We start from the raw sequence: 27639 nt of genomic DNA on the forward strand, positions 1-27639 counted from the left end.
AGAAGGGCAACTCGATGCATTTAACTTTTGTAATAGTTGGAATTATGTAAAGAGTCAAACAACAGTGACTATGTTACTTTCGTTTATATTTCTGCGGCTAAATACATGCAAAGACACTTAAAATTGACACGATTTTTCATTTAGACACCTAAATTTAGGAGTATTCCTGATGAGCATGTACACTAGACGAACTTTGTTCTACTTAGACACTCTTTTGACAATTAGCCAAACTTACAAAGGGTGTGTAATATACTCGATGCTGACATGGCAAATGACGAATAAAATGAGTACATATATCTTTTTGAGTTAAAAAAAAAGAAAGGAAAAACTATGTTAAATCTATTTAATAAGCAAAATAAAAATAACATTCTCAAAAAGAAAAGAAAACTTAATTTACACCCAATCAAGAAAGAACACATTAAAAAAATGACATATTGGTATTCTGGAAATCAGTGTTCTTGGTCTTCTTCACTATCTTCATGTGTGTTCTTGTTTCAATCACGATTTTAATCCAAATTTTTAAGAGAAACTCCTTCAAATTTTATTATAACTTCAACTAAAGATTCCCCTCGACGACCCGAAAACTGCCCCAACATTAATTTCTCAAGCTTTCATCAAATCAAGTAACTCATTTTAAACTTTCAAGCTTTCTAAAGACCCCATTAATGGTGTTTCGATTTGAAACGAAGAACACCGACTCACTTCAATTTTAATCAATAGAGACAATTGTTGATTCAAACTTTCGAGCTAAATTAATGGTGGAGGCACAACAATGGTGAAACTCGAGGAGGCAATAGTGGAAATGGTGGTGGAGAGAAAGAAGAAGAAGAAGAAAAGAAAAAAGAAACAAAACTTTATTTTTTGGACTCTTCACGCGCTTATATTGGATAAACTCACTTTATGTGACAACTCAACTCAAGAAGAAATGCTTAATTGGAATAATACTTATCCCATTTAAAATAAAAGGGGTTCAACACTCTTCCTACTTCTAATCTTCTATGATAAATCCTAGTCTTCTGTTAGATCTATATGTGAGTGGGCCATGGGATTTGGTGCACTACATAGCCTCAAATCTCTGACTTTTTCCCATTCTTTGCTCTTTCACTTTTCTTCTTAAATTGTCATAACAAATGAAAAATAAGAACTAATTTAAATGTTTCTTGCACTCTTCTTAAATGTCACATTTATATTCAGAATTTACTGACGGTGTTTACAAATTAAACTCTATTTAATAGGCTTTTTGTTTAAAGCTCCTTACAATTTCGAAAATTAGCCTAATTTCCCTAATATGAAGCACCCCTTTTCAAAATTGTTTTTTTAATAATACCTCTTTTTTGGGATCTTTTATTTGTACTATATTCGACTTATGACTATATGTTTTTAGATTGAGCAGTTTACTAACTACTGGTAATAAATCTTTAAATTGACTTCACTTAACTTTATCCAGACAAACTAATCTTCTCTGGTTAAAATTTAATCAACTACTCTTTCAAGGGCTATAGTTGGAGGGAGATTACATTTATATCCATTTTTTGACAAAATAAACACTCTTAAACTTAATAAGAATAATCAGAGATGTATCCAGTTGCCAAATTATTAAATGATTTAATTGTAATGCATAGGTGGACCATGAGCTAATTATCTATTAGTAAATAAAATGCCTCCAACTTCATTATATTGTTTATTAGACACTAAATCCCAAGCAATCACTAAACACATCCAAAAAGGCCCTTTTAGTCATTAGAGATATAGATTTTGCCTTGGATAGTATTTAAAAAAATAATAATTGCATGGTTCTCTTCTTAAACCATACAGCAATTAGAACATCTTTATCAAATATTATGTCTTATTGTTTTTTGATTATGCCAATTGATTGATGTTTCATTTTAACCAAAGAAAACAATGTGAAAAGGACTTGAAATGTAGTATCCCATATATCCTATACCTAGTAAAAAATATAAAACAATTTTAATCTATTACCATTACACAAATTTTGATCTTGTTAAAGCTGAATATGTCACATCTTAATCTAGATCCTATTATGTACATTGAAATAAGATTGATAATGCCCAATATATGAATATATGCTGCCATATTTATAAAGACTTCAAAAAAAAGAAGAAGAGAGAGGACATAATAGCACTTTCACCTCCTCACATCAATTATTATTTGCTTAAAATCCACAATTACAAAAGGAGGTTGAACTAATATTCTAACAGCACTCATGAGTCATGCCCCTCACTCCCATTTAACAACTTTCTTAGATCACTTCGTTGAGTTTGACCTTCACATTTCTAACCAACCACATCTCACTAATTATATTTTTTTGTTTTTATTTAATATTCGATAATCCATATATTCTCAGATTTGAATTCGAAATTTCTAATTAAAAACGATAAAATCCTATTTATTCTAGCACAATTTTTAATGATCATTAGTTAAATAGTACTACTATAAGTTTAACAGTTTAACTCCACTTGTCTGATAACTAAAAATCACAAACCCCCCACACACAAAAAAAAAGAGTGCACCCCCCAACTCCACCTATAAGCTATAACCATGCCAAAGCCTGCCTTCCAAGGAGGAGTATATCAAAAGTCAAAACTCAAAATCTCAATAAACTCTTGGAAACTCCAATAACCTTCAACCCTTTTCTTTTCTTGAACAAAGAGTGATGACAGAGTAATGTAAATGGAGGTATCTATGGATTGCAGCCTTTGGGACAGTGTTTTGGAGCTAACTACGGTATCCCAAGAAAAGGGTGGTGATCCATTGGTTTGGGCAATACAAGTTTCTTCATGTCTGAGTTCAGCAGGGGTGTCTTTGCCTTCTCTTGAATTAGCCAATTTCTTGGTATCTCACATTTGTTGGGAAAACAATTTGCCTATAGTATGGAAGTTTTTGGAGAAGGCATTGGTTCTCAAGATTGTGTCTCCCATCATTGTTTTCCCTCTTCTTTCCAGCAGGTATTATTTGTTTTTGTGTTTTTCTGGTTTCCAATTTGTTTATTCTTGGATGCATTTTTATCTTACTTGTCTTTGTTCTTTGAAAGATTGAATCTTTACCTTGGGTTATTTTGTTGAAGAATGTATTGTTGTAACAAATGTGAGTTCAAAAGAGTGTGTGTGCGCGCGCGCTTCTCAGTGTGCTGTATCTTGTTCTTCATAGTGCATTTCTGTCTTACTTGTCTTTGTTCTTTGAAAGATTGAATCTTTATTTTACTTTTTTTTTTTTGAAGAATGTATTGTTGCAACAAATGTGCATATGTCCAAAAGTGTGTGTGTGTGTGTTCTCAGTGTGCTGTGTGTTGTATCTTGTTCTTTGAAAGATTGAATCTTTATGTCTCTCTTTATTGTCCAGAGAAAAATAATCTGAAAGTTCCTGGTATATCCCTTGAGAAGCCATGATTTGAGGCTTTTCAGAGGTGTATTAAACAATAACTAGCTTGCAATTTGTTTACAGTTTCCTTTCTATTGTTGTTTAAAACTATGTGCAAGCTTGCAAACCCCCTTTCTGTTCTGAGTCACATGAGCTGGAATGAATGCTTATGGAGATTTTAATGGACATTGTGCAGTAATTTTCTTTTACTTGTGCAGGTGCTTAGGTTCCAACTTTCTTGTTTTAATCTTTCATCTTTTGGTATGTCTTTACATGTAACTTAGAAACAAATTCTTGCCCTTTATGTGTTCGTTTGATGTTTTGCTGGCATTGTGGAATTCTTGTCGACCCACTTTTTGTAGCATCTTCATCATAATCCTGTTTATTGTTTTCTGTTTTTGTTTTTACGTGTGTGTAGCTTTATTTTTACCTTCACTTAATTTTTACAGGGTAATCCAAAATCGGCGCTTGAGGCCAGCTGCATTTAGGCTCTACATGGAACTCCTCAGAAGACATATTTTTACTCTTAAAATCCATGTAAACATGCAAAGTTATAAGAAGTGAGTGGAATTCCCCTTTGTACTGTTCATCTGTTAACGGATCTTTCTGTCACATTCTTCTTTAATGTGAGTATTTCCCATAAACCTAGGGCTCCTGTGCTCCTTATTGTAACCCACTACTTTGGGAGTTTTTGGATTGCTAAGCTAAAGAAGCAATGTTTACTTAAGGGGAAAGACTAGACAAGTTACTTAGTTTAAGGCATGACAGATGATGTATCAAATACTTCTCATATATATCATTAAAGCTAGACAATTTTTATTGTAGAGATTAAGGATATTTCAAGAGTAGAGGAAAGAATGATCGTCGGTTTTTAAAATTGTAGATTAACCAAACTGTATTTGCTTACATTTCACATTTAGATGGTATGTATATTGGCGAATGTTGAATCTTGGGTGTGTCAAGTGTTTAGGTTTGAGGTGACTCTGAACTTGACTTTATCGTAGAATCTCCTATAACCCTTTTGTATTATCTTCTCCGGCCATTAGTTCCATGCTTAGGTAATGCATGCATTCCACAATTGATCCATTTTGTTGACCTGATTCATATCTTTTTTGCCAAATTAATGTTCTACATGCAGGATTGTGAGTTTCTTGGATAGCGTCCTCTATTTGACTGAGATATTTGGCATGCACGCTGATGAGCCTGGTGTTCTTGTTGTTGAGATTATCTTTTCAATTGTTTGGCAATTACTCGATGCATCATTGGACGATGAAGGGTTGCTCCAACTTACTCCAGAAAAGAAATCTAGATGGCCAACTAAGCCTGAAGATATGGAGATAGATGGCTGCATTAATGATATGGAGAGAAATGAACACAAAGAACGGTTGAAGAATTTAAATACTCTTCTGGCTATCGAGTTGATAGCACAGTTTCTACAAAATAAAGTAACTGCCAGGATTCTTTACTTGGTTCGCCAAAACATGTGAGAACTTTTTCCCTTCACAATCTCTTTCCAAACTCTATGCATTGTTTAAAGTGTTTTTTGATGTTTGTCTATGCTGAAAAGACTAACAGTTTACTTTTAGCTCTGCACGTCAAGGTACAACCTTTGTGACTTAACATTATCTCACGTAGCCTTAGATGCACTTACATGGAAAATGATGAAATCAATAGTACCTTAATGTAACTGATGCATGTTTAACCTTTGTGTCTCCTTAATGATAGTTTCACATCATATGTACCTTGACTACTCGAGCTTCATTTTGATACTTTATATATGTATTTCTACTTCTTTGGAATGACTTTCTGAAATTTTAATCTCATTGGAAATATCCAATTATTATTGTACCAAAACCTGTCAGGCCCGTACATTGGGGAGCGTTTGTTCAGCGTATACAACTACTAGCTGGAAATTCATCAGCATTGCAAAGTTCAAGCGTTATATCACCCGAGGCACTTCTTCAGCTGGCATCAGATGCTCACAATTTAATCAAAACAAATTCCTTACAAGAACTTTATGTCAGAAGCACTTCACGATCTCTAGCTACTTGTGCTGGTCTTTGTTTTGGGAGTAGCCGTTCTTCCCTTTGGCTTCCTCTAGATCTCTTCCTGGAAGATGCAATGGATGGTTCACAAGTTAATGCTACAAGCGCTATTGAAATTATTACTGGTGCGATTACTTTTTCTGTCACATTTTCTGTGTCAATAAAGAAAACTGTAATAATTATTTGATGTGGCTAATAGAATCTGGTGCTTTACTTCTGCAGACTTAGTCAAGTCCCTACAAGCAATCAATGCAACAACTTGGCATGAGACATTTTTAGGACTTTGGATGGCAGCTCTACGGCTTGTTCAAAGGGTTAGAAAAATCTTTTGATTACTTTGTGCTTAATGTACTCATGTTTACCTTCTCCAACTTAATTTCCAAACCTTAAGTTAATGGGCTTCAAAGTAGTGCATTAGTGCCCTTATATTTGTCACACATGATTCGTGTGATAAATGCATAATATTTTCATCTTTATCTTGGAAGGATAATATTTAATTTTGTATGATGGAGCTGCAACATAGCTTAATAAAGCTATTTGGTAGAGAAAGACAAGAGAGCTGTAGAAATTAATTTAGGCACTTGATTGCCAAAGCTTGTCTTAGGACATAAGATATATCTTTTTCATTTTCTCTCAGTTCTGAATTTCCCCAGAACGAAAGAATATGTTTTCAAGTTTTACCTAAACAGTTTTATTATTATCATTATTGGTTTTTTGGATAAGTCAAGTGCTGCTTAAACAGTTGCAGTATGCAAGTCTGAGGTGAGGGAAATATGATGCTACATCCATGAGCACAAAATTCTTTTCATTCAAAAGTTGACCAAGATATTAAGATGATACGGTTTATTTCATTAGTAGTGCTAAATCTTTTTATTTGTATTTTGATAAATCTTGTTTTCAATTGTCTTAGGAGAGGGATCCAATTGAGGGCCCTATGCCTCGCCTGGATACTCGCTTGTGCATGTTGTTCTCTATCATAACACTTGTCGTTGCCGATCTTATTGAGGAAGAGGAAAGTGAAGCATGTGATGAAATTGAATCCAGCATAGGCAGGCACATGAAAAAACAGGTTGCAGGCACACGTCGTAGGGATATAGTCTCTTGTTTACAGAGTCTGGGGGATTATCAAAGCTTGCTAACGCCGCCTCAGGCAATCATTACTGCAGCCAACCAGGCTGCTGCTAAAGCAATGATGTTTAGATCAGGCATCAATACCAACAGTTCATACTTTGAGTGCATCAACATGAAGGATTTGCCGATCAACTGTTGTAAGTACTCTCTTTTTACATAACCAAATAGAACTTGAAGGTTTATGAAACCTCCAGTGTTTTAAAACCTTTGTTTTACTGCTGCTAACTCTAACAGAGACTAAGAGAGGTGGAATCAACGGGTTCACTGGGTTTCTAACTATAGGCTTGGGAAATACTTTGGTTTGTCTAAATTCTATGCGGGTTTTAGGCTCTAGTGAACAGTATATGTCAATAGTGTGAGGAAAATAAGCTTTGAGATAGAGGTATAACTCAAAGTAATTGCATTTACACGAGTAGTCTAGAAGCAAGAGGAATGTCAAATATTTGGCAAGAACATAGATTATGCTATGCATCATTATACAGAACAAATGTTGTTGCAAATATCTGGCATGTATATGAAAATATAAAATATATATTGTCTGTGTATGTATAGCTGTGACTGGTAGATTTATGATGACAGAGTCTAAGTATCCTTGACATGTGGCCTATATGAGTATGCTTTACAAGTAGCACAAATTATTGCGGATTCGCTTTTTGATACCTATTTTGTACCACCAGTTGTGCCACCTATTATCATGTGCCTTAAAATGTACACTCCTTTTCTACTGATGTTGTGAAAGTCATTGATGGTTTGGTAGAAGATTTACAGTTTTCAATGTTTATCCAAGAGAAAGTCTGTTAAATGTACAAGAATAAGCATTTTTCACATTTTTTTGTGATTGTTTAAACGTAAGTTGCTCGGACACGGGTGCGGATCCTTCGATATGTAAATTCTAAGATTCGGGGATACAAAAAAAAAAAAGTATAAAATTATCTTTAAATTATGATAAATTTTGTGGAATTCTTACGTATAGCTTGTAAAGTGTGGATTTCTTTTTATTCTCAAGTTGTAGATAAGTAAAGGATTGATTTCCTAGATAAGATATGCTATTTTCTTCAAATTTATCCTAGTTTTGGTTCTGATTTTGTGAATCAAATTGTATCTCGTCTCGAATTTTTCGTCCGTTGTGGTCAAAGTACCCAAAATTGTGTGACCAGATTCGGTACGGATCCCATACCCACACCCGTACTAGTGTCGTGCCGATACGGGTGTGGCATCTAAACTGCTATGTCGGAGCAACTTAGGACTTTAAACCTTATTTAATAGATCAAATTGCTGAAAAATTTGCCATCTGATCTTGTTTGCATTCCTGACAAGATGCCTAACAATGCTCACTTTCTTGTAAGCTTCATTGTAATGTGGTTATATATTAGAAGATGTTATTATTGTATGTGGCTAGAACTCACGCATATGAGAAAATTACACCAGTGAAATGGACATTGTGGTGGTCCAACATTTCTTGCAGATTTTGTTGTTTATTTTTATTATGCTGTTGCTGTCTGAACAACGTACGAACTTTGCCCTTGCAGCTGGTAACCTGTATCATTTGATAGTTGAGGCATGCATTGCCAGAAATCTGCTGGACACTTCTGCTTATTTCTGGCCCGGCTACGTGAATGGACGCATGAACCAGTTACCGCACAGTGTGCCAACTCAAGTGCCTGGTTGGTCATCATTTATGAAGGGAGCCCCATTGACTCAAGCAATGATTAATGCTTTGGTTTCTGCTCCTGCTTCAAGGTATGCCTAGGTTAGCTTTACGTTGATACTTTAGTTACCTAAAAATGTTTAAAGTTCAATGATTAATTAAGGAAAAACCAAGTTCATGCTGTAACTAATCTGAGTGTCGAATCTGTGTAACAATTGAAGCTTGCAATACTGAAGCAACAATTGGCTGTTTATATTTATGGAAACGGCCGATGGTAGAGTTATATATAGTTGTCCCCTTATCCTAGGCAAATGACTCCTAAGTTGAGAATGACAGATAGTTGTCATAATCTAGTTTAGTTTTCCTTGATTGTAGCCTGGTCTTCAGTTGCTTTTTTTCTTTCCTGAAGCCAGGTATATCAGATGCTCTTTTTTATTGATTTAGCCAAGGGTAAAGCAACTTAATTTAAGCTCATGGATTTAATGGAAGTTTAGCAGAGCTTGAGAAGATTTTCGAGATGGCGGTCAAAGGAGCAGATGACGAGAAGATAGCTGCTGGCACCATTCTTTGTGGAGCCTCACTAATTAATGGTTGGAATATACAGGTAACAAGAAAATAATTTATTTCAGCACATCTGTAGCTCTGTAAGAGAGAGGAAATTTTTAGTTTAGATTGTGGATGCATGTGCCAAATGGTTCATGTGTCAAGCCTAAGTAATCACATTATGGTCCTGTTACCCATTAAGTATTATTAAATCGTTCACGCAGAGGAATAATGTGATTCTTCCTTTTGGTTATGATCATGCAGGAACATACTGTTAATTTCATAACCAGGCTATTGTCTCCTCCAGTTCCTACTGACTACTCTGGTAAAGATAGCCATTTGATAGGCTATGCCCCAACGTTAAATGTCTTACTCGTTGGAATAGCACCAGTGGACTGTGTTCAGATTTTCTCCCTTCACGGCATGGTATATTTGTTAAGCTTCATATTATTTCTTATATAAGATGAAAATACATTTTCTATGTGTTGATGGTAATCTCCTTGCATGTTGGTTACACTACTAAGGAATTTATTGGTTCTACTAATATCCAGACCTAACTTATTGTTTAGAATTTATTATTCATATAAGGGCTGCTAGAGAAGCAAAAGAACTAAGTTATCTTAAACAAAGGGCCTTCTTCTCAATTGTGGGCGCCTTTTTTAAAGTTTATTATTTTCAGCTGGGAAACAAAGTCCTTAGTCTCAGCTCATTGTGTGTAGAAGTTGAGTTCTTTCTCCATGATAGATCACTTGCTTGATTGGTTAACTTTTTCCTTTCTTATCCAAGATAAGATTGAGTGTTAGAGCAGTGGTACACTTGCTCTCCTAAAGTCTTGGAGTAGAACAATCTTTTGTACAAGGTTTTCATGCAGATAAGATTGAGTATCATGCTGACATTGTACAGTATGACATGTATAAGAGGCCTTAAAACTTGTGGACTACACCCGTGACTATGTTCGTTTTGAAACTTGAAACATAATAAGCATGACACTTCCATTAGGTTCCGCTAAATGCTGTTAAAATTTGCTAACTTTGAGAAAAATTTAACGAGGAGGAGGAAAACATATAAGTTTTCAGAAGAGAACATTTTAGCTTTCTCTTCTCAACAGATTCTTGAAGCCAAAAAGCGAATAACGAAATCTGAAATCTTACTTAACAAAGACATGAAAGAACTTAAAGATTTATTCAACTTTTCTTTTGAAAGTCAAGTTGTATTCAAGTAACTGTGGAAAGTAAGAGTTGTAGCAGCATCTTACTCTATCCTTAAAACATTTAAGATGCCCTTAAATACCTCCCGGTCAGATGGGAGAACTCATTTTCTCTACATTTTTACTTAAATGAGAGAGTGAGGCGTGAATAATTTCAGAGTTCTGCATGCCTACATAAACTTCAAGGTACTGATTTCTATTTTTGCAGGTCCCACAACTTGCTGCTTCATTAATGACAATTTGTGAGGTATTTGGTTCATGTGTTCCTAATATCTCATGGACGCTAACAACAGGAGAGGACATCTCAGTGCATGCTGTGTTCTCAAATGCCTTTGCTCTACTACTAAAGTTATGGAGGTTCAACCATCCACCTATTGAATATAGAGTCGGAGATGTGCCCCCTGTGGGATGCCAACTAACTCCTGAATACCTCCTACTAATGAGGAATTCCCATCTTGTGTCTTCCGGAGACATGCTAAAGGATCCAAATAGAAGGAGGCTTGCAGCTGTTGCAAGTTCATCTTCTCCTAATCCTATATTTGTGGACTCATTTCCAAAATTGAGAGTTTGGTATAGGCAACATTTGGCATGTATAGCTTCAACTTTGTCGGGTCTTGTAAATGGGACTCTTGTCTGTCAAACTGTTGATCTTTTACTCAATATGATGTTCAAAAAGATTAATGGGGGAAGTCAGAGTTTGATCTCCATAACATCCGGAAGTAGCAGTTCCTCTGGAACTGGAAGTGAGGATACTTCTCCAAGGCCTAAATTACCTGCTTGGGACATCCTCGAAGCCGTTCCTTTTGTGGTTGATGCTGCTCTAACAGCCTGTGCTCATGGAAGACTTTCTCCCCGTGAACTGTGCACAGGTTAGTCAATGAATGTGACAAATGACTCTTTTAAAGTGCATCTTCCTTTCAACCTGAGTATCTGCAACTTCAAGATCATCCACTTGCACATCTCTGAGTGAACTAATTAGCAATTAAAACTAGTTTGTGAGTTGCAGCATACATTTTTTGGAATTTGACTGTAGTTGCTTCCTTGTAAATATGTGTATCTTTGATGTGTTAAAGCATAATTTTAAGGGGGAGGAGTGTTAGGAATTTCAAGCACTTTGACAATGCCTTTAGTTCTCATAAAGGCTTTAAAATTATGGTTCTATATTATCAAATAGTTCCATTTTCACAATTTCAGGACTTAAAGATTTGGCTGATTTTCTTCCTGCATCGCTAGCAACCATTGTAAGCTACTTCTCAGCTGAGGTCACTCGTGGTGTTTGGAAACCAGTTTTTATGAATGGCACTGATTGGCCAAGTCCTGCTGCAAATCTCTCCAATGTTGAGGAACAGATCAAGAAAATTCTAGCAGCCACTGGTGTAGATGTCCCAAGCCTTGCTGCAGGTTTTTCCCCGTTACTGACAGTGATTATAAGAATGTCATTATCTGCGTAAAGCCACATATGTTGCTTCACATCTTCTGAACCACATATAGACTTGAGTCTGAAGCTAAATGCTTCCTCCATTCCAAGACGAATGATACAATTACTATTTTGGGAAGTCATACTATTTTCTTTAACTACAATTTTTCTAACCTTTTTATAGTTGTTGTAAGTATAAAAAATTGTTATTTCTAGTATTTTTTTAAATAGTTTTTTATATTATACTCCCTTCGTTTCAATTTATGTGAACTTATTTGACTGGGCACGAAGTTTAAGAAAAAAGAGAAACTTTTGAACTTGTGGTGTAAAATGAGGCACATATATTTTGTGTGGCTATAAATCATTGCATAAAGGTAAATTGTTTCCAAATATGGAAAGAGGTCATTCTTTTTGGCACGGACTAAAAAGGAAATAGGTTTACATAAATTGAAATGGAGGGAGTATGTTATTTCAAAAAGATTAAGACATTGATGTCTGAATTTGCACTGAAAATTAAATGCGCTCCCCTCGCACTCCAAATGCTGACATTCTTTTTGGAAGTAAGGGAGTATCTAAAATAAGGGCGGCAAAAGATTCATGAAAAACATTTTTAGAATAACAGATCTGTAAGTGTCGTTTCCTTCATGGGAAACCTATGTTTATTTATCTTTGATTGTGTAAGAACTGAAATCATCTGTGGTGTCTAGGCATGATGAGAATCTTTTCTTCAACTTTTTGTACTTGATCACTGAATTCCAATTTTTTTCTTTCCCAGGCGGCAGCTCGCCGGCAATCCTTCCACTGCCATTGGCTGCTTTTGTCAGCCTTACTATAACGTATAAACTCGATAAAGCGTCCCAGCGTTTTCTCAATCTGGCAGGCCCCGCTCTGGAGTCACTTGCAGCTGGCTGCCCTTGGCCATGCATGCCAATTGTGGCTTCTTTGTGGACCCAAAAGGCAAAACGGTGGAGTGACTTCCTTGTGTTTTCTGCATCTCGAACCGTCTTTCTCAACAACAACCATGCAGTCATTCAGCTTCTCAAAAGTTGCTTCATGACCACCCTTGGTTTGAACTCTTCCTCCATATCAAGCAATGGTGGTATTGGTGCACTTCTTGGACACGGATTTGGATCACATTTCTATGGTGGTATTTCTCCAGTTGCCCCAGGTATTCTGTATCTACGAGTTTACAGATCCATCAGAGACATCATGTTCTTGAGAGAAGAGATTGTTTCTCTTCTGATGCAATCTATAAGTGATATAGCACACAGTGAGCTTCCAAGACAAAGGTTGGACAAACTGAAGATACCCAAAAATGGAAAGAAATTTGGAAATGTTTCACTTGCTAAAACAATGACAAGGGTGAAATTAGCTGCCTTGCTTGGGGCTTCTTTGCTATGGTTATCTGGTGGCTCAGGGCTGGTGCAGTCATTAATAAAAGAGACTCTTCCCTCTTGGTTCTTGTCTATTCACAGCTCCAATCAAGGAGGTGAGGGTGGTCTAGTTCCGATGCTCAAGGGGTATGCACTGGCATACTTTGCAGTACTCTGTGGAGCTTTCGCGAGTGGCGTCGACTCGTTATCCATGGCATCAAAGCGACGTCCAAAAATCATTGGGCGTCACGTGGAATTCATAGCCAGTGTCTTGGATGGCAAAATATCACTTGGTTGTGATCCAGCTACTTGGCATGCCTACGTGTCGGGATTTGTGAGCCTGATGGTTGGTTGTACACCAACTTGGGTGTTTGAAGTAGATGCTGAGTTGTTAAAGAGGCTCAGTAAAGGCTTGAGTCAATGGCATGAGGAGGACCTTGCTCTTGCTTTGCTTAGCATTGGTGGGGTTGGTACAATGGGATCAGCTGCAGAATTGATCATGGAGGCTTCATCATAGTATTTCTTCTTACCATAAGAAATTTTGTAGGTAGATTGTTATTGGTAGTTTAAACTTAGTGTTCAACCAAGGAACATTGTGTACAGTTTAAAGGTGTAACCCTACTTTATGTGCTTTTTAGGCTGTTTCTTGATGGGAGGGAAGTCATGTACATTGGGTGTGAAAATATATGTTTTAGGTTGGAATTACTAATGATAATCTCTATGTGATTAACAAGATTGAACCAACTTCTTTGGAATAGTTTTTGAGGTGATACTGAAGGCACATGATCTTCTATTACACTATGTGCTACTCTATACACCACTTTTCCCATCATTAGTAAGTGCTTAAATTTTCATTACAACAACGTACCGTCTTATCCCACGCCGTGGGATCTGGGGAGAGTAGTGTGTACGCATACCTTACCCCTACCTTACACCGTGGGGTCTGCGGAGGATATGATTATTCTCAACCATGCATGCTATACTAAATATTGTTTTTTCTTTTTAATTTTACAAGATACTGTATTTCATTCATTTTCTTTAATTCTCGTTTATGTTTATTTTTTTTGAAAAGGTAACATATCTATTATACTAATTAAATCATCAACACAAAAATTGTGCTGGGAGCCAAAATGTACATCATGGATAACTTAGGCAAAAACCAAAAGCGTAACATCCTTGTTCTTCTCACAAGGAGCCTAAAACTTCTATGATTGAATCATGGTCATCAATATATTCTAATTTACACCAATAACTAAAAAGAAGAATACAATTCATCTTAATCTTGTGTGTAGGGCTGCTTGTATCTTCAACGCATCTTGCATTTCTCTCCTTCCATAATGTCCACCAAATAGCTGCTGGGACAATTTTCCATCTGTCTTTGTTTAGGTAGAATTCCCCCCTGTATTCCAACGTTCCAGAAGTTCAAAGGTTGATGAATAATTTCCACAACTGTCTGGTCACTCTACAATGTAGAAACAGATGGCCTCTCCGCATCTTGTCCACATAAATAGCATCTAGAACAAATTGGCAGTCCTCTTTTCCTAAGATTTTCCTGAGTAAGTACTGCTTTAGCCACCAACCAAGTAAAGCATGCTACTTTGTATGGTATTTAAACCTTCCATATGTGTTTCGAAGGCCATAAACTGTTTTGAGACACCTGATTCAATTTTTTGTAGGCTGAACTTAATGTATAACTTCCACTAATGTGCTTCTTCCATGAAAGAGTGTCTTCCCCCTCTTGCAATCCTCTACCTTGATCCAAGGTGTTATAGAATTCTGCAATTTTAGGCAGTTCCCAATCTTGAAGTAGTCTTCTGAATGTTAAGTTCCATACCTGAAACCCCCATACATCCTTCATTGTAGCTCTTTGTTGCTGATTCAATGTAAAAATGTCAGGGAATAAAACCTTCAAGCATCCTATTCCAAGATCCCTCACATTAAAATTCAGTTTGGATGAAAGACTTGGCCACATGTTCCTGGTTCCATAACGATTCTTCACCTCCCTAGTCATCCAGAAGCCTTCTTTTCCATACTTCGCTCTTATCACCCTTCCCCATAGTGTTTGTTCTTCCCTTGTAAACCTCCACAACCACTTCATTAATAGACATTTGTTTTGCCTTCTCAAATTTCTGATTCCCAAACCCCCTTCTAGTATACTAATGGTCAACTTTTTCCATTTAACTAAGTGAAATCCTTTCTTCTCTTTATTTCCATGCCACAGGAAATTCCTTCTCATGACTTCCATTCTCCTTTCTACACTTGCAGGTAAAAAGGGAATAGGGACATCATGTAGGTTGAGAGAGCGTGTAACACAGAGTTAATAAGAACTAGTCTACCTCCCAAAGAAATGTATTGTGCTTTCCATCTGGCTAACTTTTTCTCACATCTTTCCAGAACTCCATTCCATATTTCTTTGGATTTGCTTTTTGCTCCCAAAGACATCCCCAAATAGATAGTAGGAAAAGAACCAACTTTTCCAAACTTTTTACATCTCGTAACACAAGGATAGCCATTATAAAAGAAAGAACTGAAGACAATCAGCAGTTAGCTTGAAATGTTTTCTTGGCAACTGCAATGTACAATGTATTGGCCAATATAGACTATATCAATCAATTAATCTATCAACTATGCCTCAATCAATCAGTTAAAGCTTACACTGGCCGAGATAGACTAGATGGTGATATAAACTCTGTAATCACGCACTAGAGAAGGATATCCCGCAGCGCAGCAGTTCTTCCATACCAACTTAGCTGCCCGGCGCTGCTATTCGCATAACAACCGGTATAACATAGGTTAGCCCAACCCAGTACTCTCGTAATAGGGTTGGCTCCTCGCAGTTCTCCCTTTAACACTAACAGTAGATAGGAACCGAACCGTCTCACGACATTCTATACCCAACTACCACTTGAATCGGCGAACAACCGAACCCTTGGTGAACTCTTCTCTTGGCAGCCCAGTGCAAAAAGAGTTTTGCTGTAACAACAGGTAACAAAATCAAAGTATCATACAACGCCACTATATGCAGTTGACCTTGTCAATCCTCGACTTCGCATAGCTTGCCTTACTAGAAATGCATCATCCCATTTGCCGGCATCTGCATAAATGTTAGAGAGAAGGACCCTACTAGGACCATGAGATGGCTCCACTCTTGCAAGGTTCTCTGCAGCCCTTTCTCCTATTTCTGTGTTACCATGAGTTCTACAAGCAGCTAACAATGTGCCCCATATGATGCAATCTGCCTCCATTGGCATGCTCCTTATGAGCTCTTCAGCTTCTTTCAACCTTCCTGCTCTGCCAAAAAGATCCACCATACAACCATAGTGCTTAACATTTGGTTCTACATTATACAATTTAGTCATGCTCTGGAAATGCTGTTCACCAGCCTCCACCAACCCAGCATGACAACATGCACTTAAGACTCCAATGAAGGTGATTGAATTGGGTTTAATGGTTCGCCTCAGCAAATCTGAGAAAATATCAAGAGATAAATGCGCGTGACCGTGCATTGCCAGGCCACAAATAATGGCATTCCATGGTGAGACATCAACAGCTTTCTCTCGAACTCGATTGAATACCTCTAAGGCATCATTGACGCTAGCACATTTGGCATACATGTCAATCAGTGCTGAACTCAAGTTGTCATTCAAAGGGATGGAGTTTTTGCAAATATAATCATGAGCCCATCTACCTTCTTTAAATGTTCCCAAAGTAGCAATAGAAGAGAGGACACTGACCATAGTTATTTCATTTGGTTTTACGCCACTAGCTAACATCTCACGAAAAAGCTCAAGAGCCAAATCAGGCTTCTCACTTTGTGAGTAACCAGAAATCATGGAACTCCACGAGAAAACATCTCTTGCAGGCATTTGGTCAAATAAATGTCTCGCCTCTTCAATTTTTCTATTTCTAATAAGTCCTGCTATTAGGGCATTCCAACATGCAATATGGTTCTTGTTTCCTACTTCAAATTGCAAACGAGCAAGATCCACTTCCCCGCAAGCTGCATAAAAGTGAACTATTGTTGCCTGTATAAAGTCCAAGATATCAAAACCCTTCTTCACAGCTACACCATGAAACTCCTTACCCTCATAAATACACATCACTTGTCCACATGTTGATAGAAAGTCTACAATCATAACATCATTAGGATGCAGCCCAGTATGTAGCATTTCAGAATACATTCTGACAGCCTCACTCAACCTCCCCACTTGCAAATAACCATCAATAATCGTACCCCAAGAAACCACATCTTTATCAACAATCTGTTCAAAAATCTCTCTACCTAAATCAACTAACCCAGCCTTAGTATACCCATTCAGCATTACATTCCAAGAAACCACATTTTTTTCAGGCATCTCATTAAACAACATACTAGCATCCTTTAAACACCCACTAAGACAATACAAATGAAGCAAATTGGTGGATACGTGAACGAAATCAGTAACCCCAACTTTCAACACCAACCCGTGAAGCATCTTACCCACCTCAACCCCACCACAATGCAAATAAGCTGAGATGACATTCACCATAGTCACCTCATTTGGACCAACACCAAAGTACCTCATATCCCGAAAACCCCAAATAGCCTCACTCCAAAACCCCTTCTGTACCAAACCCATTATCATAGTGGTATAAGACACACAATTTTTCTCAGGCATTTTATCAAACACCGCACGAGCTTCGTCCAAAAGCCCAAATTTTACATACCCGCACAACATTATGTTACAAGACACTGCATCTGACCTAGTACTAGCGTCAAAGATAGACTTAGCATCAGTTACTAATCCACATTTTACATAAAAAGAGATTAAGCTATTTAGGATGTAAATGTTGGATTCAAAGCCGGATTTTAAGACAAGGGAATGGAGTTGTTGGCCTCGTGTGATACAAGAATCTATTGAACAAGACTTGAAGGCTGAAACAAGTGAGAATTCGTAATTGGGTTTTTGTTTCTTGGTGATTTGGAGGTGGGGTTGGTGATTCAATGGGGTTTGTGAAGATGGTGTTTTTTGAGCTGAAGAAGAGACCCATTTTGGAGAGGGAAAAGAGAGTGAAAAGATTGGAACAAGAAGGTGAAAGGATGGCTTGTGTCCGAATCCAATGATCATCACACGATACCATGGGATGCTTTCTTGGTTTCACTCATAAACAAAATTTGGTGCCTTAAAATAAAGAGGCAAGGTCTTGTAGATCATTTGACAATTAAAATTAAAAGAATTATATTATAATTTTTTTTTTCCAATTGTGCTAAGACGTTTGAAATTTAGGGGAAAATAGTCTGTCCTTACCTTGCTTCCACTTAAATATTAAGCTCAAATTAGTGACAGAGTTTGAACAATTGTGTACAACCTTTAAAAGAATGGAGTACAATATATTTTGGTTTTTAAGCAACAAACAATTGTGTACAACCTTTAAGCAGACAAACATTTTGTTAGGTTAACTAGAGAAAAACAAACAAGTCATTTAACACCTTTGACCTCATTCACGTATTCACAAACAACATAACTTTGGCGAATTATTTGTTCTGGTTAGAAGTTCTATCAAAAAATTAAAATGCTCAATGGATCGATTTTGTTTGTGCAAATTGCAAAACAGAGTCAACTAGTGGAGTTCATCCATATATAGGAAATTCTAGAAAATTAACTTGTATATTGTAATCATCAATAGAGTGAACTTCCTTAAGAGATGACTATGGGTATAGTTCAGGCACACTGAAATTCTAATAGGAGTATAAGCCATGCCAATATTGTCATGAGCTAACCTTTGATATTGACTGTGAAAAATTCCAAATAATATTATGGGTTCGAATCTGAATTTGATTTACTAGTCCACTATTTGTACTTATTTAGTAAAAAATTTAACACATACAGAATTTGAGCCAAACTAGGTTAGGATGACTTAAAAGTAGTTGTTCATAGAACAAGTGGAAAAGTTGTTTAAACGGTTCAAACTCTTAGCTGACTGAAACAACAATAACAACACAATATAATCCCACTAATGGGGTTTGAGGAGGGTAGTTTGTACGCAGAACTTACCCCTACCCTAGGGCAGAGAGGCTGTTTCCGATAGAAACTCGGGTCCCTCCCTCCAAGAACTCCCCACCTTGCTCTTGGGGTGACTCGAACTCACAACCTCTTGGTTGGAAATGGAGGGTGTTCACCACTAGAGCAACCCACTCTTGTCTGACTGAAAGATAACACTATATGTCAAACGTAGGAAATTTTTTTATAAGAATGAACATGCCGAGAGGAAAATTAAGAAGAGAGCACCATTCCAACACTTTCAGCAACCTGGCAAGTAATGAGGGAGGAAAGATAGGTCATCCCTTATTTGATAATGTGACTGCGAATTATGTAATATTCATGTTCTATGGTATACGCTTCTTGAGGAAAGAAGAAAAAGTTCTGGCTATAGTTTGTACACATTGAGCATTGTTCTAAAGTAAGTGTCAATGGGATTTTAAAAAAAAATGGTTCTGAACAACAATATCAATCTCCCATGCTTCTGAAATTCAGAAGGTAACGAATTAGATCCTGATGTGCGATGATCAACATTCAGCGATTATCTGCTTTACCATTAAGTGCCAGAGTCCTGCAGTAGATCAACAAATTTATCGGTCAGTCATCGTGGAAACAGTAATGACCAAAAGAAAATAAGTTATAACACTTGATGGACCAAGTCACAGACCCCACTTATGGGAGTACACTGGGTCTGTTGTTGTTGTTGTACTTGATGTACCATTGTTCTTTTAATGTAATGAGGGGAGTATTTGAGAGTACGATCAATATTTTTTTTTAACAAATAAAATTCCAAATCAGTCAATCATCACCATTTTCAATATAATTCCATCAAATACGATCTTCTTCAAATTTCAGACTCAGGCCAAATTTAACTCTTACAGGTCTTGTGAATCTATTGAGCGCTTTTCTGGGACAAAGGACAGGTCAATCGCAACAGAAAACAATCGAGCAAAAGCCAAATTCATCAAATTTCCAAGGAACTAAACGACTTGAGAGCTTGCCTAAACTAAAACAGATCAGAATGTATATCAAGTTATCTGCTACAAAAAACAGTTAAAACGAATTAATAGACTTATCAAAACAGTCAGACATATTACTTATCAGAATGGTAGTTACTAGTTAGACATATTTATACCGAGTCCAACAAAAAACTTCAAAACGAACGACTAGTAAGATTGCCACAGTCAAAAACTCTGTAGGACTTTCCGTCTCTCTATTATTTCTCAATAGACTAACCCTTCCAACTGCCTCTTGATATTCGATCCCACTATAAGGCACTGTGTAACCCGTGACTTGATAAAATATGACATAGCTATGTAAAAAACCAACATAGATAAAACATATTCCTATAGCAACAGATCACCTGATGACAATATTAAAGGATGTTCTACCTGCTGCAATATGCTAAAGATCCGTTGTCAACTTCGTTTAATCACAAACCTTGACTTTGGATCTTCAACGAAGAACTTAGCATATTAAATTTCTAAAAATACAGGTGCACCATTAGAAAGCAATATCATAACACTATCAACTGAGGAGAAAGAATCTGGGCCATCACCAAGTGTTTATTAAAATTCATCACTACCACCAATACAGAAATCCTATATACTGACAGAGCGGCCAACTGCCAAATCCTCAACTGGTTCAGTTAGTCTTAAATTGATGACCAACATTATTAGAGCTGAAAGGAATCATCTAAGTATTAGGTAAGCATAAATGAAGGGCACCAGCAGGGATCTGCTTTTTCTTACATCATGATTCTCACAAGCACAGATAGAACAATGATTCATATATTAATCATCCATGGCATTCCATCTACACCATAAAGGCTATGGGAATTTGAGATAGTATGAATTGCCTACTGATTGGTGGAAATGACTTACTACTTGTACAAAGGAATGTACTCCTAGGAATCTTGGATTCTGACCTTTGAATAATGCAATCATATTCTTATAGGTTAACAAAAGATAATGTCAGATATATTTTAATAGATCCTACAAACCTGACTCTAGTGGCATTATATTTGTAGAAAACTTCATTACTGAAATGCAATTCCTTTGAAAAAAGAAAAAGAAAAAAGATATAAAATCATCAAGGACTATAACGAACACGTTAAATATACACTAGAATTCCCAATTGGCTGAGCATTAAGAAATAAAAGAATGTAATACTTGTGGAAGTCCACCCCCGCTACCAATCCACGTTCAGCCTGAAGACTGCAAAGTATCCCTTAGAACATCTGCAATCTTGTCTACATCACTATAAAATTGGCACTCCAAAGTACTAACACCACCATTGGAAAACAAACAATCTTTGAAGCCCTAAAAGTTTAACCTTCTCTAATGAATTAGCAAATCTATAAGATATTTCGCTGCTGCATCAAACGTGCATTAAACTTAGGGTTATATATACAGAAATGCAATATCTTACAAGTTAATACTTGCAGTTGCAACAAACTTTACACTCACTTCTCATAAATTTGGACAATAGATTTGCACACACACATTTTACTTGCTATTCCTAAAATGTCAACCCCATACTTCAAACTAGGTCAATCAAGAAAAAAAGATGTTTAAAAGGTCATAAGATGGGAGCAATATGAACCATAACACTAGTCGGTTCCTAATACTTTCCTTTTTTGTTTAGTAATAGGACACTATTCCTTCAAAGAAAAGATATATAAATGTCATAAGCATATGCACAACAGTACAAAGACCAGTCTCAAGGGTAAGAATAATGGGAAGAAATCCAACAAAGTTCTCACAATCATGGGTTGACATTAGGAACTTAATTTGAGGCGATACTTACCTTTTTATGATCGAGAGTTTCACTGTTTTCTGTTTCAAAGCTCTCCACTTAAATACTAGACTAAGCTCACCAGCCAAAATTCAATCGCATAACGAGTGCCTACCTCTTGAAGGTTTAGTGGAAACAGCCTCTCTACATTCACTGCAGGGGTAACGTCTGCGTATTCACTACCCTCCCAAGACCCGACTTGTGGGATTATATTGGGATTTGGGTGTGTTGTTGTTGTTTGTTGTTGTATAACGAGTGCCTACTACACATCTCGCCTTATAACACATTTACCATAGAACCAAAGCCCCGGGGGCTACCTTGAGTCTACACTCGTTTACCCTAGTTATGGATGAATTAATTAATAGCATACAAGATGAATCTTCATGCTATATGTTATTTGCAAATGGTATGAGTTAATTGACGAAACTAATGAAGACGACAATGAAAAGCTGAAATTTTGGGGGACATTCTAAAAGGTAAGGGTTTCAAGATGAGCAAAAACAAGACAAATTATATAGATAATATGTCAAGAGAAGGTTGTTTGGATGGTTTAGCATACCCTACGTATGTAGACCTTCATATGCACTCTCCATAGGTTCGACACAATCAATGTTTTAAAAGGCATTTTCGGGGCGAGCCCTGGGGTGAGGCGTACCAAAAACGCCCTGAGGCGATGGTGTGGGGCGAAAGTCTGAAGAGGCGTACGCCTAGCAATTCGGAGCGTACGCCCGGGCGTTTGAGGCGCAAGCCCCAGAGACTTTCAAATTAAAACAAAATTTGTTAAATAAATCCATATAATACCCAAATTCTCAAAAGTCAACTTGGTAATTACTCAAAAATTTTAAAAAGGAACTTAAATGTATTAAATTTAAAAGTCAAGACCTTTTTTATTGATTGAAGCCCTAATTCGTGGTCTTTCCCAATTCTTTATCTTGTCCGCTAGTCTGCTAATATCTCCCAAAAGCAACGAATATTCAATTTTTTTTACAAATACAAAGAGAACTCCATTCTATTTCATAGCAGCAAGTTCAAAGTTCAAATTGCAGGTTAGTCATCATTTTTGTTCCTCCATATAGAAAACTTTATTCTTTTCGACTCAAGTTACTTGGGCTTCTAAGTAGCGTATAATAAATTGTTTTGACTAGTTTTTTGTGGGGATGAAACACATCTATATATATATTTTTCACATATTTATAATTTTCTTCAATTTTTATGCAATTTTATATGTTTATAAATATTTACTGTAATTATATTATTTTATACAACAACAATAACACACTCATTATAATACCACAAGTGGGGTCTGGGAAGGGTAGTGTGTACGCAGACCTTACCCCTACCTGGAGAGGTGGAGAGGCTGTTTCCGATATACCCTCGGCTCAAGATAAGGTAGAAAGGAAGAAAAGGGAAGAAGAGGAAGAAGAAAAAGGTGGGAGAAAGAAAGACGAGGGAGACAAAAGACGATAAGGAAAAAGAGGAGAAAAAGTAGCATCAGATAGTAACACTCAGGGAGCAATAATTTCCGGTAAAAGGGAGAAAGAATAGCATCAAATAGTGTTCAGGGAGCAACAATTTCCAGTAGTAATTTTCAAAAACAATGGATGTGGTTGCTAAGTACCAGATATAATAACAAACTAAAAGGAAGTAACTTTCAACCAACAACAAGAATATTACTAGGGGCTTACGCCCCTAGTAATATTAAAAATTATTTTAAAATATTAAAATACCTATGGAGACGCCCCTAGCCTCGGAGCTTACGCCTCGCTGAGGCATATGTAAAATGCCTCGATTTACGCCCACGCTTTTTAAAACACCGGACACAATGATGATTAAAGGTACTAAAAGGGGAAGGGTATATCAAAAATCACATTGAAGGGACATTTTCTCAAAATATGTACTATCTCAGATTCGTTACAGACTTAATTAAGGACAAAAACTTATGGAATCAAAGGATTCGTATTTGTTATGCCAATTAGCTGGGATTAAAGCTCTGTTATTATTGTTATACGTATATCAAATTGGTGTTTGATAGGACTCAATGTAGGGATATATGTAACTTATCAAAAGAAAATAAAAGAAAGTACGGATATGTGAAAGATGTTTCAGTGAATCCCTCGTTTGCCTCGAAAGATAAATCATTAGTATCTGAATGAAATAGACCTGAATAGAGCAGAATGGATTCAAAGGATTCATAAGTCGGTTCCACCTAGTTTGTTATTAAGACAATTATGATGTAGTTGATTGACTGATCTCTTTGACAAGTCGTTGCCATTGAGTCAACTAGTAATCTTACAATCACTAGCTAATGTATTTCTTCTCGTCTATAGATGTTTTGATGGATAGAGTTATCCAATACATGTAATGGTGAGAGGTAGCAAGTACCCGGTAGATTAATCGAGATACGCGCAAGCTAGCCGAACTTAATCACTTTGTTAATGGACATAATCAATAAGCAACAAACTCATAGATAACTAGCTTTAATTCTCACTACACTTCGTTATCTAACATCTTGACCCTTAGTAGCCAGCCAGAAGCAAAAAAACCCTACAAAATGGAAGCCACATTATCCCAATTTATAGATCTCTCATCCCTGTAAAACTCTTACTACCTCATCATCATTTTTCTTTCTTCTTTTTTAATTGTTATATACAAGTCTTATCACCGTCATTCACAATACAAACCAGCACAGCACCTTTTCATCTATGATTGATTATATGACCATTACAGGTTTTCTTTGTCCAATCAGTTAAAATGAACCACTTCTTTCAAAGTACAATCATCTATACATATAAGCAATGAGACTGAACCATTACACAATAAACAAAAAGTAAATACTTAAAGCAAAACAGAAGCTACTTACTTCTTGTGGCGACGCCCTCGTTTAGCACCCCAACCTTCAAGTTTAGCGACAGGACACCCACATTTAGACCTAAACAACAACACTGCACGTCCATTGGGGGGTGCCATTTTCCTCAACTCCGCCCTTAAACACTCATAATCCGGGTTATTCTCACTCCCACCTTTCCAAGGCAACTCATTAATCTCTCTCACAGCTTTACTACTACTACTACTACTACTACTACTACTACTACTACTACTACTACTACTACTACTACTACTACTACTATCACATGGACTCAGTTCTCGGACATGTTTTTGAAATTGCAAGTTAAATTCCATAGCCCTTCTCAACCCTTTACACCCAGGTTTCCCACATTTCCTCGATCTAAAAAACCCGAAAAACCCACAACAGATCTCGAATGAAATCACCACCACGAAGAAAACAACGAAGAAGAACGCGTAAAAGATGTACTGGGTTGTCAAAACGTCGACGTTTATGGTAAGTGGGTAGGGAAAAAGGAGGGAAAGGGAATTGAAGATGTAAGAGAAGTAGGAGATTATGAGGAAAGTGCCAGAGAAGAGAACAAGAATGAAGATGAGAAGATCAAGAGTAGCTGAAGGGGAGTGATTACAGAGGGAGGAAGAGGAGGGGCAATTTGGGGAATTTGGATTTGAGGGCTTTTTGAGGGGTTTGGAGAGGGAAGAAGAAGAAGAAGAAGAAGAAGGGGGAGCCATGGTAATGGAGGAAGAGAGGAGGTGATGGTGCATGTTAGAAAAAGGGTGGGTGGTGGGGTGGGGGAGAGTAGGGGGTGGGTTGGTCATTAGGGGGAGGGGTTTTGTTTTTCAGGTGGAGAAGAGGAAGAGGAAAGTGCGTATGATAGCATATTGTAGTGCACGTTAGTGGCGTATGTTATCATTCGATCAATTACAAAATTTTGCCACTTTAATAATTGTCCAATAATTATAAAAAGGAAATGTAATTGTCCAATAATTAAGCGTGATTTCTTTTCCATAAGAGTTCTGTCTTTATTTTCAAGGAGTTTTCATTTGCAACTAAAATATACTAGTAACATTTATAAACCTCTACATGTATTCCTTATAATTCTTGTAAAAAAGATTCTTGGAATTTATGGCTAAAAATTCCAATCTTTGTAATAAAAGAATCCATGAGAAACTTGCTTGGTGTTTAAAGTATGTAATATATTGCGATACACTCTTTTTAATACTGAAAAGTAAGTGAAGCTTTCATTTCTTAAAATTAAAATAATTGTCACGGTCTAAATCTCAACATGTCGTGATAGCGTCTATCACAGTACTAGGCAAGCTGATAGTCACAAAATAACTACACATTTTAATTTTAAAAGCATAATATATTGAGTTTAACAGTAAAAATAAATCTCATAAATAACTGAAAGGAATAACTGCGACTCAAATACAAAATTCCCAAAGATCCGGGTGTCACCGAGTACGTGAGCTACTAAATGACAACACAGTTAAAACTTCTAATACAACTGTCTGAAAAGGCAGAACAATACTAAAAAAACTAAAAAAGAAGGAGAGTCGAGGTATGTGGACGCCAAAGCAGCTACCTCAAAAGTCTCCAAGCAGGTACTATTCCGAGTTTAATAACCACTGGGTTCAGATGTACCTGGATCTGCACACGAAGTGCACATTGTAGTATGAGTACAACCGATTCAATGTACTCAATAAGTAACAGGACTAACCTTGAGCTGAAAGTAGTGACGAGCTCAGGTAGGTACAATCCAAATCTAGATAAAACAGTACGGATATGACAGGAAAATGACAGTAACAACTCAGAGAAAATCTCATAATTAGTTGTACACAGTACAAAAATATTGACATGCTTTCAAGTTTAGTAGTTTAGGCTCAATACTGATAAAATATGCCAAGTTTAGCTAACGTGAGAAATGTCACATCTTTATGTCTACATGTCAAATATGCATGTCACCTGTAATGCAACACATAAATAAACTCATATACTCATGCTCTCGGAGTATTTAACCCTACTCAGCATGCGCAATCACTCAGCACTCCCAATCACTCGGCACTCGTACTCGGCACTCGCACTCAGCACTCAACGGTACATGCGCTCATTGCTAGTATGTTAGACTTCGGAGGGGCAGATCCTGCCCAAGCGCTAATATAAGCCAACATGGCATGATGCGGCGTGCAACCCGATCTCATAAATATCACTCACAATCAGGCCCTCGGCCTCACTCAATCATCAATCTCTCCAGTCTTTCGGGCTCACATATCTCATGCCAATCAGCCCAAACAATGATACATGATGTAACAATAAATGATAACAGAGATTGAGATATGATATGCAAATGATGAAAGCGACTGAGTACATAACTGCAATTTAAGCAAATAACTCAACAATAAAAACAACCTCCGTAGATCCCAACAGTTCCATCATATAGCCTAAACATAATTTCTAATATGGGTCACAACTCAATTTCTCTAATACATGAAGATTATTTGAATAACAACAAGATTGGGTAACTATATAGTTCCACAGAATCAACCAAGTCACAATTCCTACGGTGCACGCCCACATGCCCGTCACCTAACATGTGTGTCACCTCAACACCACATAACACGTAGTTCAGGGATTCATACCCTCAGTATCAAGTTTAGAAGTGTTACTTACCTCGAATCGCGCAAACCTCTACTCCAACAAGCCCTTACTTCGCGAATCGGCCTCCGAACGACTCGAATCTAGCCACAAATAACTTAATACAATCAATACCAGCTATAGGAATCAATTCCATTCGATAAAGTTAAGTTCTTTAACAAAAGTCAAAAAGTCAACCCAAAAAGTCAATCCTGGACCCACGTCTCGGAATCCAACAAAATTTAAAAACTCCAAACACCCATTCAACAACAAGCCCAACCATACCAAAATCATCCAACTCCGGTCACAGATTGCCTTTCAAATCTCCAAAATTCGGTCTATGAAGTTTCACGAATTTTCCAACTCAAAACACTAATTAAATGACAAAAAGAACAATAGATTCATGTATAATAGCCAAATCCGAGTTAGAATCATTTACCTCGATAAATTCTTTGAAAATCCCTCTAAAATTCGCCACAAACTGAGCTCTATAGATCAAAAGATGAAGAATGAAATTAAACCCTCGAACTCACCCTTTTCTACCCAACAATCTCGCACCTGCGGTTCACTAAACCGCTTCTACAGTCCCGCATGTGCGCCCA

General features: G+C 36.9%; 3 protein-coding genes across 3 annotated transcripts; 1 reads left to right on the plus strand and 2 right to left on the minus strand.

Annotated features, from left to right (window-relative positions):
* Nucleotides 1-2496: 2496 nt before the first annotated feature.
* Nucleotides 2497-13543, plus strand: LOC107828649 (mediator of RNA polymerase II transcription subunit 33A). The gene is made up of 12 exons (XM_016656001.2): nt 2497-2966; nt 3828-3938; nt 4517-4861; nt 5241-5548; nt 5646-5737; nt 6334-6691; nt 8084-8294; nt 8692-8806; nt 9010-9171; nt 10161-10821; nt 11147-11353; nt 12145-13543. The coding sequence occupies exons 1-12, from the start codon at nt 2692-2694 to the stop codon at nt 13257-13259; spliced, it is 3960 nt and encodes a 1319-aa protein (XP_016511487.2). The 5' UTR covers nt 2497-2691; the 3' UTR covers nt 13260-13543.
* A 315-nt stretch (nt 13544-13858) lies between these two features.
* Nucleotides 13859-17937, minus strand: LOC107828648 (pentatricopeptide repeat-containing protein At5g19020, mitochondrial-like). The gene has a single exon (XM_016656000.2). It carries the CDS (start codon nt 17848-17850, stop codon nt 15745-15747), a length of 2106 nt encoding a protein of 701 aa, XP_016511486.1. The 5' UTR covers nt 17851-17937; the 3' UTR covers nt 13859-15744.
* A 1105-nt stretch (nt 17938-19042) lies between these two features.
* LOC107828647 (uncharacterized protein At5g19025) lies at nt 19043-25134 on the minus strand. The gene is made up of 2 exons (XM_016655999.2): nt 24419-25134; nt 19043-19333 (listed from the first exon to the last, which is right to left on the minus strand). The coding sequence occupies exons 1-2, from the start codon at nt 25132-25134 to the stop codon at nt 19297-19299; spliced, it is 753 nt and encodes a 250-aa protein (XP_016511485.2). The 3' UTR covers nt 19043-19296.
* Between the last annotated feature and the right edge of the window lie 2505 nt (nt 25135-27639).

The sequence above is a fragment of the Nicotiana tabacum genome, chromosome 14 (assembly GCF_000715075.1).
Source record: "Nicotiana tabacum cultivar K326 chromosome 14, ASM71507v2, whole genome shotgun sequence".
In the NCBI taxonomy this organism is placed as follows: domain Eukaryota; kingdom Viridiplantae; phylum Streptophyta; class Magnoliopsida; order Solanales; family Solanaceae; genus Nicotiana; species Nicotiana tabacum.